Here is an 11,315-nt window from a genome sequence, read left to right on the forward strand (position 1 = left end):
TTAGAAAATTTTTATGGAAAGGTTAGAGAGTTAATCCTATTATTTTAATATCTCAATTATCGTACTATTTTGTTATAGTTTTTGTTCACTAATTTTTCTGCTTAATGCACGTGATAGATGATTTTGAGGAATTTTTATATAAAGATTAGATTTAATTGTATTTTTATGACATCTTAATTTATCGTATTATATTTTTGTAGTTTACAAGTGATAGATGAATGTTCGATTGGGCTTTGAGGAATTTCTGTGTAAAAGTTAGATTTCTTTCGTATTATTCTGATATCTCAATTATCATTTTCTTTTTAATTTATTAATTATGTTCTTATAAATTTAAATTTTATACACAATTTTACACTGCATAAATCTTTTTTTATTTCGAATTGTGTATGCAATAGTTTATTCTGTTAATACATATTTATTATTAATTAATGCAAAGTACACGTACAATTAACTAGTAAATTAAAGAAAGAGCAAAAGCTAAAGTTCCTTTTTTAATGTTACCGCATAATGAAGAATTAACTTATCATTTTTAGACTAAAATAATTGAAAGGAATGAGTTAATACTAAGAATTTGAATAAGAACATAAATCATATAACTCATAAACTAATTAAGAACAAAGATATTTTGTTACTTCATTCTTTTTAAGTATTCTATTTAGGTTGAGCATATTTCTTAATAAATTTCTTACTCCTATAAAATTTAAACACTTTTACTATTATACCTCTTATTAAATTTAGGTTGAGCACACTCCTAATTTCTGCTTAATTAATGATCTTGGTAATTTGAACTTTGTACAAGGATAAAATAAGATGATTTTAATGAAATTATTCTTGAAAGATTAAAAGAGCACTTAAAATAGAATACAAAAACAATCTAAATAAAATAGTTAAAAGGAATGGAGGGAGTATAATTGAAATAAACATGCAACACACTTGTTCCCATTTACTAGTTACTATTATATATAAATGTGAGTGCAGCACATAGGTGATGGTTTTCACGTGTGCTTCTTCATAGGGACATTTTAGTCTTTGCATGTTCCAATTAAGGGGGTATTGTAGTCTTTTTAGTTTGGTTATTTGATGTGGTATTTCCACAGAAATACACGTGCCTGCCTTATTTTCTATACACAACAACTTATATTGCTTTTCTCACATTTCTGGGCTCTTCTTCTCCATTTCCAACAGTTAAATTATTTCTTTTACATCTTCTGTGCTCTGCTTCTCCATTTTCAGGTATGTATGTATGTATCTCTTTCGATTCTCTGTGTGTTGATTAGTCTGCTTTTAGGTTCATTTTGTCTGCTTGCGTACGATTCCTTTGAGTTCAATTTCAGCTTATTCAGTGAGAGTAATTTAGGAAAAATAAATTGTGGGGTATATTTTTTATTCGCTCTTTCGTTTTATCGTCTGATACTTTGGAGAAAAAGAAAGATCAACATCATACTTATGCAAAACCATTAATTATGTTATTTTGTTGTCTAACTGCTTGTTAAAATGCTCCAATCAAGCTACATGTTTGGATTTTAATTTTTTGTGGTATGAGTGAATAAATTTCAACATGGGAGGAATATATTATTATGAGAGGAGTATATTATTGATTACTGTGTTGATTATGATGATGACAAGCAAAAAGGTTTTAGCCATCGATCATGTTGTGAGCTTGGTTTCACAGTAATCAGAAGAGACAGATTAAGTATGCTAACACTTTTAGAGCTACTGCCTCAAGTCCCAAGAATCAAGAAAAAGATTCTTGTATTTCTAATAGAGTAGCTTTGATGTGTTCAAAAATGCAGTAATACAAAGAATAAATAAAGACAACACTTCAATAAAGAAAATGAACTTAACTGCACCAAACCAGAAATAAGATGATGAATGAAATACGAGGGATGACTGTTAAAATATTTTTTTAAGGATAACTATATATATAAAGGAAAATCAAAATTAGTGTCTGCATTAGAAGCTATACAAAAATAGCAGTAGCGATATAACACTTCTCTCAATTGTTCTTTTCCTTTACCAAGCATATTGACATTTTTTGAAGAATTATTTTCGACTTTCAGGTTTGGCTTTCTCATTAGGTGCTTGATTGTGATTCCTTTAATTTCAATTTTACGTTATTGGCAAAGGAAAAACTTCGATTAAAAGTGAAAAATAAACAAGTGAGCTGATTACGATCAATTCATTATCACAGTCACTTCCACTGAGGTATTGCTTTCTCTCCACAATTATTTAGTTCTTAGGTTGGTGAAATTTTCAGATTTTACAAGTCGTTTCATTTTTGTGAAAATGTAGTGCATCACTTACCTCTCCTGTCAGATGTAATACTATATTCGCCAGCTAAGTTGAGCGATCATCTTTATTTCTTTGCTTCTTCACTAAAAAGAATAAGAAGATTGCGTGCTTTTACTCCCGTTTCTGATCTTTGAGGATTTTACATGATAGACTTGTGGGTTGTAATTCTATAAATATTCTTAAAATATCGAAAATTAAACCACTTCAATAAAATAAACATTGATTTTTCAGTACATTTGATAACTACATAAGCTTACAATATTTCTATTGAAAAATTATCTCTGGGGATAATATATACATAATGGATTAGGTCTAGAAATATATATATATATAGAGAGAGAGAGAGGAAGTACAATATGCATGGTAAATGTTATAGAATTTATATGTGAACATTGTGGATGTTGGCGAGTTGAGCAATCAAATAAATTTTTATAGTTTGTCATAAACTATTGTTCACCATTTACTCATTCAAATTTGAAAAAATCACTCTTTTTCTTCTTTTGAATATGTGTATATGATGTCATTATCAAGGTCTTTTCGTTATCTAATTTGAAGGGATGGGTGAGTGCCAAAAATCAAATTTAGCATTTGTGTATGACACAATCAACCACACTCTATTGCTACTATATGTTTTACTTTGCATCCACTGTTGAAATTTTTGTCTTACTATTTTGGCTTTTCAAATACCGGCTTACGTAATTTGTAAATACATGTATAAAGGCTGCAACCATGATCATAATGTATAAATAAAGTGAGTGTATATGAGCAGTCGTGAATTGTGTTGTGGTTTTATTCCTTCTAGAAGGGTTTTATGAGTTTTTCTTTCATTATTGCAGTGAAGAATGCAACAAAGATGTACCCATTGCATTGATTAGCACTTTTGCCTATGTTATCTCTTTTCACTTTCAATTCATCCTATTGGCCAAATTTCATATTCTTGGAATCTTGGTGGATTTGGTTGTTCCTGTTTGTTTGTACAGTGAAACAAAGAAACCAGCAGCAAAGTAATTTTCTACTTCTTATATTAGTGTTACTATTGTTTTATGGTTGTCCTTGTCGTTACCTCTTTAACAGTTAACTGCATTTTTGATATTGTACTTACATACTATGTAATGTTATTCAGGAAAAAAGAGAAATCAACAGAGCCAAAGGTTAAAAGGAAAAAGAAACCCAAATGCTCCAAAACGCCCTCCTACTGCTTTGTTTGTGTTCATGTAGTCCCTCACTCCTTTGTTTTGAGTTTGTGTTTAAGAAGTTATCAGTAGTTTAACATAACAAAAAACATGCAGGGATGAGTTTAGGCAAACATTCAAGGCTGCTAATCCTCACTGCAAGAGGGTCTCCACGATAGTGCTGAATTCAGTTGTTCCTAATAACAATCTCCTCTTGCCCCTTTATCCCTTTAGTTTTATCTAATAGCCACAAAGTTGCTACTTCTCCATCTTGTTCTGTAGCCTTACAATAGTGTTCACTTCTCCTAATGGTAAGCTCATGTATGTTTGTTGTGATGTATTTTTAACAATATCAGAATGTTTTCATTACTTCACATAAAAATCAATGCGTGTTTTTTATTGCGCGGGCTCTCCCGTCTAGTATCAATATAATTGTGTAGCTACAGCAGCTAATATTTGTTCTAACACAATTAATCCCTTCGGGGACATCTAATAAATTTATTAGCATGACACACAAGAATGACAAGCACAAATCCAGAAATGGTCCAAATAAATGGCAACAAATATTTACTAAGGGAGGTTGGAAAAGTCAGCAGGCCATTTGCTGGTCAAAATCGCATTTACATCAACAACGTCAGAGCGGAGAGAACTGTCACGATGACCAAAAATATTACACAGCAACATCGAGGATGAAAAACATAGTAACTCATGTCACCACAAATAGAAACATACTGTGATGCAGGTCATAATGCCTCCTAATATATAAAGTCTATCTAACCTACTCTCATTTCTCATTTTTTCTTCCCTTAGCTCACTTTGCACCTTTGAATACAGTTGACATGATTCGAGTGTCTCGTTGTAATTCTTGCTCCGTTTGCTGCTCAATGCATCCTTGAGGACAAGCAAACTGTTTCTACCATTTAGATGAGCACCTTCCATGTCTCCCAATTGCATGCTTAGTTCTGTCAGTTTGAGAGTTGTCGGTATACCTCCCGCTTCTGAATAGATCACTCTGAACTTCATAAGGACGATACATTCCACAGCTTGACAAGGTAGAATGTCCTTGGCAGGAAGAACTGAACCAAAACGAAGCAGGAAGTCCTTATCTGTTGGCCAATGTCTTTGCCCTCCTAGGGAACTCCAGCTCGAGAGATTAGCAGCTTGTTTTATTTTGGTATTCACAACAATCCAACTAAGGCGTATTCCGTCCCTGAGCTCTTGCCAGAGCTTACCATCTTTCCTCTCTTTCTCCATAGATGTAATTGGAGGCAATCCATCAGAAACTGATAGAGTAACTTCCTCCGCATGTTCATCATCTCTGGTAGTGTACGTAAAAAGATCAATTCGAAATGGACAGCTGTAAAACCAATGTGGGAACCCGTTTGCGTTAGGAATGCCCCAAAGGACTTTTGAACATATTGTTTTATCTTTGTATCTTACATCGACAATAGAGACAAAATCTGATGGAGCAACAATTTCAAAGTCATCCATGTCACCATAGTATTCCGCTTCGGTCAATTCTTCAGAATACTCGAGATATTCATTCCATTGAAATTCAGGCACTTCCTTGTTCACAATAAGGGGGAAGCAATCAGCATAGAATTTTTTAAATCCACCAATAGAAGATATTAATCCTTTGACGTCATCCCTGTTGGTTGAAGGCCACATAGAAGAGCATACATTTTCCCAAAGCTTCTCTTCCTTGGAAATCGAGCAGAATGCTTCACATGCACAGGCAGCACTAGCCAAAGTTGCACCATCAAGACGCCTGAGTATGTCGTAGAACAGATCACTACTTAAGGATCCTGTGCTTTCAGCAGATGTAACTGATGTGGCCATAATCCTCAGGTCATCTAAATAAAATCAGACAGTGAAGATTAAACAGATAGACAAAGGCAGGCCAACTTATTTAATAACCAGGAATAGTAGCTGCCAACTCAACACCAGAAGTAGTCCAATCCAGGCCCATACTTCTCAAGGCAGACACCTCCAACTTGATGTTCTTTTTATTGGGTTGGTAAAGGTATAACTTTATTGATCAAGCAGCAGTAAGATTGTGCTGAATATGTACATCAATAAGCACAAGAGTACATTCCTCACTTCTGAAGAGAACTTAGCAAAATCTAAATTCCCATGAACACCATAACGAAAGCAAAAGAATACAATTAAGCTAAATTTTGCTAATCTGCTCTTTCCTATTCTCCGAACATCTTAAATTCATTTATTTCCAAACTGTCCACTATACAAGGAAGCATAGTATGCCATATTTTCCTTCGCTATTCAGCAGTTATTTTCAAAATACAGGGAGAAAGAGGCTACATCCACAGGTTATCAAGAAACAGAAAGGGTAAATGCATCCTACAACATATATTAGAGGAAACTATTATTTCAACCGTCTTTGACTTCCCATTTCCAGGCTATTTGTGCATCAAAGTAGTAGGCAAACTTGAAGCTTAAGATGTATTAAAAATGATCTATGAAGCTTTTCACTTATCAATTAAAAATAGGTGATGTAGCTTACTAGCCTACTAGAAACTCCAGATAGAGCAGTTTTTATGAAGGCTTAATCTAGTACGCAAGATAATACAGCAACTCCAGACATGCATCTGATTTCATAAACAATCTGTAAATCTGGGAAGCCAACAGTACTATCGCACAAGTGGAATCTGGACAGGGTAGGATGTACGCAGACCTTATCCCTACCTTGGTGGAGTAGGGAGATTTTCTCTGATAGACCCTCGGATCAAAAGAACAGTAATAAAAACAGGATAGACAAGAAAATACTATAGCAGAATAGCAAGATAAACAAAGCAAACAGAGTGACAATAAAACTGAAGAATAGGGGTACTATGCGGAATACTAAGTAAGAGTACTAAAAAAAGGATAAGATAAGAAGAGGAAACTAGCTCCCCGCCTCTTCCTCGTAAAAGTAGAACACAAGGCTACCTACTAGTCTACTACCCCTATACCCTAATAATCAACCTCCAAACCCCTGTAAGCTGAATATGTGTATGTTCTGTTTAATCAGCTCTCCCCAGTTCTTCTTAGACGTACCTCTACCTCTCCTAAAACCTGCAATAGCCAAACTCTCACAAGTTTACGTCGGATCCAATTAGACTCGAGAGAAACCTTACATAGACGAAATAAGCTCCAAACGAAAGATTTCTGGTTTCATAAAATTTTAGATTTCTTTCCACTTCTTACGCAAGATAACGTTCATTTTCTTGAAAAAGTGTATTCCTCGATACTTAACAAGAGAATTACAGGGGACCCTATTATTTGTTTTTTAAACTAGGGATTAGTTTAGATTCTTAAAAATGCACAATTATAGCTGTTAAGATACTATGAAGCACCCAACCAACCATATGTAACTATTTAATGTGTCAATCTCATCTGTACCTTAAATTCTGGCAGGCAGTACCCTATTATCTATATGAGATGTTTGTGATTCTGAGTTTTCTTGAGTAAAATAATATTCATCTTGGCTCATAATATGATAATGATGATACTGACATTGAAAGAAAGCAATAAATTTAGTTCAAAGGTTTTTGGGTCCATTGTCATAATTCCTACTATTGTACTATTGTATCTCGACCTCGTCTACATTAATCTTTGTCAAAAAGGTGTTCAAGTGAGCTAGCAGAAGGCATGGATGGTTATCCACAAGAAAGGTCGTTTTATTTTCTTTTTTTAATTATGACATGTATATTAGGATAACTTATGATATATTACAAGATTTACAATATTGACAACTATAATTTTGCCGACTGAGTAACACAACACAGGTAAACAGGAAAGTATCTGCAGTTTCTTTCTTAAAAATTCTCCTCCATGCCATGAAATTCATTTTATAAGAACATTTTATGACATTGTGACTTATTTACGATGCCCAATCGAATTCCCCCTGTCTTTCTGAAAAGTTCTCATTCTTACCATGAAATCCATATTCTAAGAACATTTAATGACATAATAAATTACTTAAAATGCCCAAACAAAATCCTTGAATATCGTAACCCTAAGAGACCTATGAATCTGTAGAATCCACATTTTACCATAACTTTGAAATAACAAGCTGGCTTAAAATAATACATCGTCAAAGAAAAAGGGGGGACAGAGAGAATTTTATACACGTTTCAGTTTCTAAATCAAGCCTCTCTATCTCGCTTCTGAGGTAGTGGTATGGAATGTATTTTACCCTCCCCAGGCCCCACTATGTGGAATACACTGGATATGTTGTTGTTCAATTTCTAAATCATAGAGCCATCCTAGAGTCCAGTTAGGCGACAAAGGCAAAAAATTATGTGGTCCCACATAATTTCTAATCAAATTCAGAAAGCATGGCATTAGTAAAAGTAATCATCTTACCCTTCAGAGTAGATAAGAAAATTTCCTGTTCTCTCTGGTACGATCTTATGGTAAACGCCTAGGAGCTTAATAGACCTCTAAGGTATCCAAATCTTCTTGTGCTATAAGGATGCAATACACTCACGACCAAATCAGACTCATCTTGCATGAACCAATCGAACACCTCTTGTTTCAAAATCAACATTGGCAATTATATTTGAAAGTTAGATCAAATACAATACCTACACATTCGACTATTGCAGCTTCATTGACCCTGTAACTGGCATCAGACATTCAGACTCCTCTTAGTTCTAAATCAAAAATTGGCAATTCTTTTTTATAAGTCACATTGGCAATTATATTAGAAGGTTATCTCTAACAAAAATTCAATACATTAGTATTCCTTGAGCAATTGTTAATTGATATAAATGATGCTGAACTTAAAGCTATGGCAATCCAATTCCACTCACATTTAATAAGATTTTTTTTTTGACAACCGTGGTGTCCGGGCCAGCTTGCGCGCACCTCGACTAATTCCACGGGATACCTGCCACCTCCCACCAGCACCAGGTACCAGGTATCTCTGTCCACCATCTCTGTCCACCAAGGCTAGAAAAGATGGGAAGAAATTACCTAGTGTTTGTCTCTGTTGGAAATTGAACCTGAGACCAAATGGTGCTCAACCCAACTTCATTGAACCACTAGGCCACACCCTTGGGTGCCATTTAATAAGATAATATTAGAGAAGGAATTTCAATGTTTGGCCTCAAAGTTGATTAGAGTAAAACATTTTCGTGTTTCACGCTATTCTCAAAGGAACTCTGATTGTTTGTTGTCCTCTACTTTAAGATCTCTTTTGCAGCTAGCTACTCCTGAAATCAAGTACCTCTAAACACCTTGAAACTGGGCTGAGAACTGGATATGGTCAAAAGCTGGCATAATTTCAAGGCTTGTGGCTGATTAATAAATATACTAGATCTCTAAATTTTAGTTACTGAAGGAAATCTTGGTTTTCGAGATGATCTTTTTCTTCACCATACCAGCCAGTCATAAGCTAACAAGTGTCGTATCTTGTCTGTTTCATTCTGACTCTAGGTAATGAAGGAAGACCAATAGCAGTCCCACAAGATAAGGACTTTTATAGTAAAATGTCAAGATATTGAATGCTGACTAACCGCTAAACAAAAGCTTTGACGCTGAATATTGATCATGGTCTGTGAAAGGGGAAATTTTGATCCATTTTTGCGAAGGTTCCAATTTCCACGGCCATCCAAGCTCCAACATTATTCTCTCTACTTCCACTTCTAATTTTCTTCCTTTTTTTTTCCTCTTGTTAAGAGCATTATCACACACTCTTCTTGAATAGTTTGTGCAAAACCTGGGGGGCAGAAGGTGACAGATTACGTTCTATCCTAATTTAGAACTAGGACAATGCTCGCAAATTGACTATAGCCAATGCTAACCCAAAACCACCAGAGACTATGAAGTCAAGATATAGTCCAACTGCCAAACTGAGCTACATATAGTCCAATTTGCAAGGAAAAAAGTGAGTTTGCCATCTAAATTCTTCAATAAATTAACAGCTGCCTTGCATCAGAAAACAAAGTAGGAATATAATCAAACCATCAATCTCAAAGGCTTTCTTACAAGTCACAACAAACCCCCAAAACTCGTTGCTAAATTGCGCCTGAATATGAAACCAAGTTTAAATCTAACTACCAAAGCCCCTTCTGTTCCACAAGTCTGAAGGAAAACAGAACTATCAGTACAAAACGTCTTCCTCACCCCACTCCCATCCACGCCTTTATTTTTAATCCCCAAAAATACGGAATTATTAATACCAAAAAATCTCCTGAAAACATGTGAAAGCATCATTTACTCAGGAGTCAGAACAAGGAATAAACAGACACATTAAGTACAATATTGTTTAGTTGCTGAATATGGAAAACATTTAGTGGCAGAAAGGACGTCCTTAGTGCTCAACATCAAAGCAACATTCTAGTGAAAATAAAAAAACTGAACTTTAAACCATTTTCCCAATCAAATAAATGCCTTCACTAATTTCTTGGGTTCTATAACTAACAAAACTAAACAACATAACAAGGGAATTAAAAAATTTCAGCAGCATACACATTTTTCCACCAACAAATCAAAAAAAGGCAGGCAGCCTGCTGCCACTATGTGCGGGTTCAAAGAAGGGCCGGGCCTGAACTCAAATTGTACTAGTTTTACCTTGTGTTTCCACGGCTTGAAACCGTAACCACCTCCTGGTGACATGAAGGCAACTTTACCAACAAATCAATGTCACTAAATTAACCAAAAACCAGAAACCTACAAATAATCCCAAGTAAAAAAGCACAAAATCTTGAAAATAAAAAACAAAAAAATGAAGCGTAAACACACCTGGGAACTGTGGAGCTCACCAAACTACTGCTTCTGCTAGAAAAGGAGATAATCTTGGGCAAATTTCCAAAACTTGTAATTCAAGAAGAACAAAAGAAGAGAAATTGTAATTGAAGAGAAAGGGGTTCAAGAGTCACTTTCTTTAAAGTGTAAGAAGAAGATATTTATAAGGGCCCTTTGTAATTATTGTGGATAATAATCCAACAAAATGAATCTCAAAAAGTTTGTAGAACACAATATGACACAATAATGCAGAAAAACAAGTATTTATGTGGACATTTCAAATGAACAATCAAGAACTCCACTGTTCTGCCACGTATTTTGGTCACAAGAGCAGCTTATTTGGACCCCACCCACGAATTTAACCATGTAAACCATATAATATCAACGGAAAAAGGTTAAAAATAAGTGAACTATAGGTTAAATTTATTTTTGTTATGTCTGACAGGTTTATATATTTTATATAGAATTTAATTATCAGTATTAATTTTTCAACTAAATATTCACTATTTTATTTTTTGTTTATATGAACGATATTTTGAAGTTATTTGACTAATAGGAGAGCATTTTTAGCAAAAAACTAATAGAAGATAAAGTTAATTTATTTTGAATGGTTCAACGATGTTTGCAATCATTTTTGCTAACAAATATTCTAGAGATTAATATTTTGTGTGACTTTATAAAAAAAATCCAATTTTAATAAGAATTTTAGAAACTATTTCACCTTAAACCCTAGTTAACGCCTATATAAAGGGTACTTTAGTTTTTGAAAAAATATCTTGAATATCTCATACTCCTCAAATATTCATAAAGAGATTAAAGTATCAAATTATGCCTTCTCAAAGTTTGTTCAATGTTCCTCGTGATCAATTATATCACAACGAGGCTCAAATTATTCTATATTTAAGCAATACGCTATTATTGTCTTTCGAATTTGGAGATAATAATCAAGAGAGAGGAATCGACGGAGGAATAAAATTGTACCATATTATTTATTAATAAAATTATATTTCTTCATATTTTATTTGTGATTATAGTGTATTTTCATCACTTTAAAATTTGATTGTGAACAAATATATACCTTTGAATAACTTTTAGAATTTT

The 11,315-nt window shown here is 33.9% G+C and overlaps 1 protein-coding gene and 1 long non-coding RNA gene across 4 annotated transcripts; one reads left to right on the top strand and one right to left on the bottom strand.

Annotated features, from left to right (window-relative positions):
- The first annotated feature begins 861 nt into the window (after positions 1-861).
- On the top strand, positions 862-3,863 carry LOC107853520. Its single transcript, XR_001669795.2, has 5 exons — positions 862-1,233; positions 2,061-2,205; positions 3,129-3,296; positions 3,416-3,506; positions 3,582-3,863. It is a non-coding gene; the product is annotated as an uncharacterized LOC107853520 (long non-coding RNA).
- Positions 3,864-4,005: 142 nt separating this feature from the next.
- LOC107853519 (probable F-box protein At2g36090) lies at positions 4,006-10,446 on the bottom strand. 3 transcript variants are annotated; one of them, XM_047397049.1, is made up of 3 exons: positions 10,212-10,446; positions 8,984-10,075; positions 4,006-5,317 (listed from the first exon to the last, which is right to left on the bottom strand). In XM_047397049.1, the coding sequence occupies exons 2-3, from the start codon at positions 9,090-9,092 to the stop codon at positions 4,176-4,178; spliced, it is 1,251 nt and encodes a 416-aa protein (XP_047253005.1). In that variant the 5' UTR covers positions 9,093-10,075; positions 10,212-10,446; the 3' UTR covers positions 4,006-4,175. The 3 variants fall into 3 exon arrangements, with proteins under 3 accessions (XP_047253005.1, XP_047253006.1, XP_016553994.1); XM_047397050.1 differs by having other exon boundaries at positions 8,984-9,186; positions 10,212-10,440; XM_016698508.2 differs by lacking the exon at positions 8,984-10,075 and having other exon boundaries at positions 10,212-10,439.
- Positions 10,447-11,315: the final 869 nt, after the last annotated feature.

The sequence above is a fragment of the Capsicum annuum genome, chromosome 9 (genome assembly GCF_002878395.1).
Source record: "Capsicum annuum cultivar UCD-10X-F1 chromosome 9, UCD10Xv1.1, whole genome shotgun sequence".
NCBI classification, from domain to species: Eukaryota; Viridiplantae; Streptophyta; class Magnoliopsida; order Solanales; family Solanaceae; genus Capsicum; species Capsicum annuum.

What these genes read in the sequence shown, in the direction of transcription:
- LOC107853519 (XM_047397049.1), bottom strand. Translation starts at nt 9,092, where the DNA reads ATGTTGGAGCTTGGATGGCCGTGGAAATTGGAACCTTCGCAAAAATGG. An exon ending in GTCAAAGCTTTTGTTTAGCG is followed by an intron (nt 5,318 to 8,983) that starts GTTAGTCAGCAT and finishes GATTTTATTTAG; the next exon opens with ATGACCTGAGGATTATGGCC.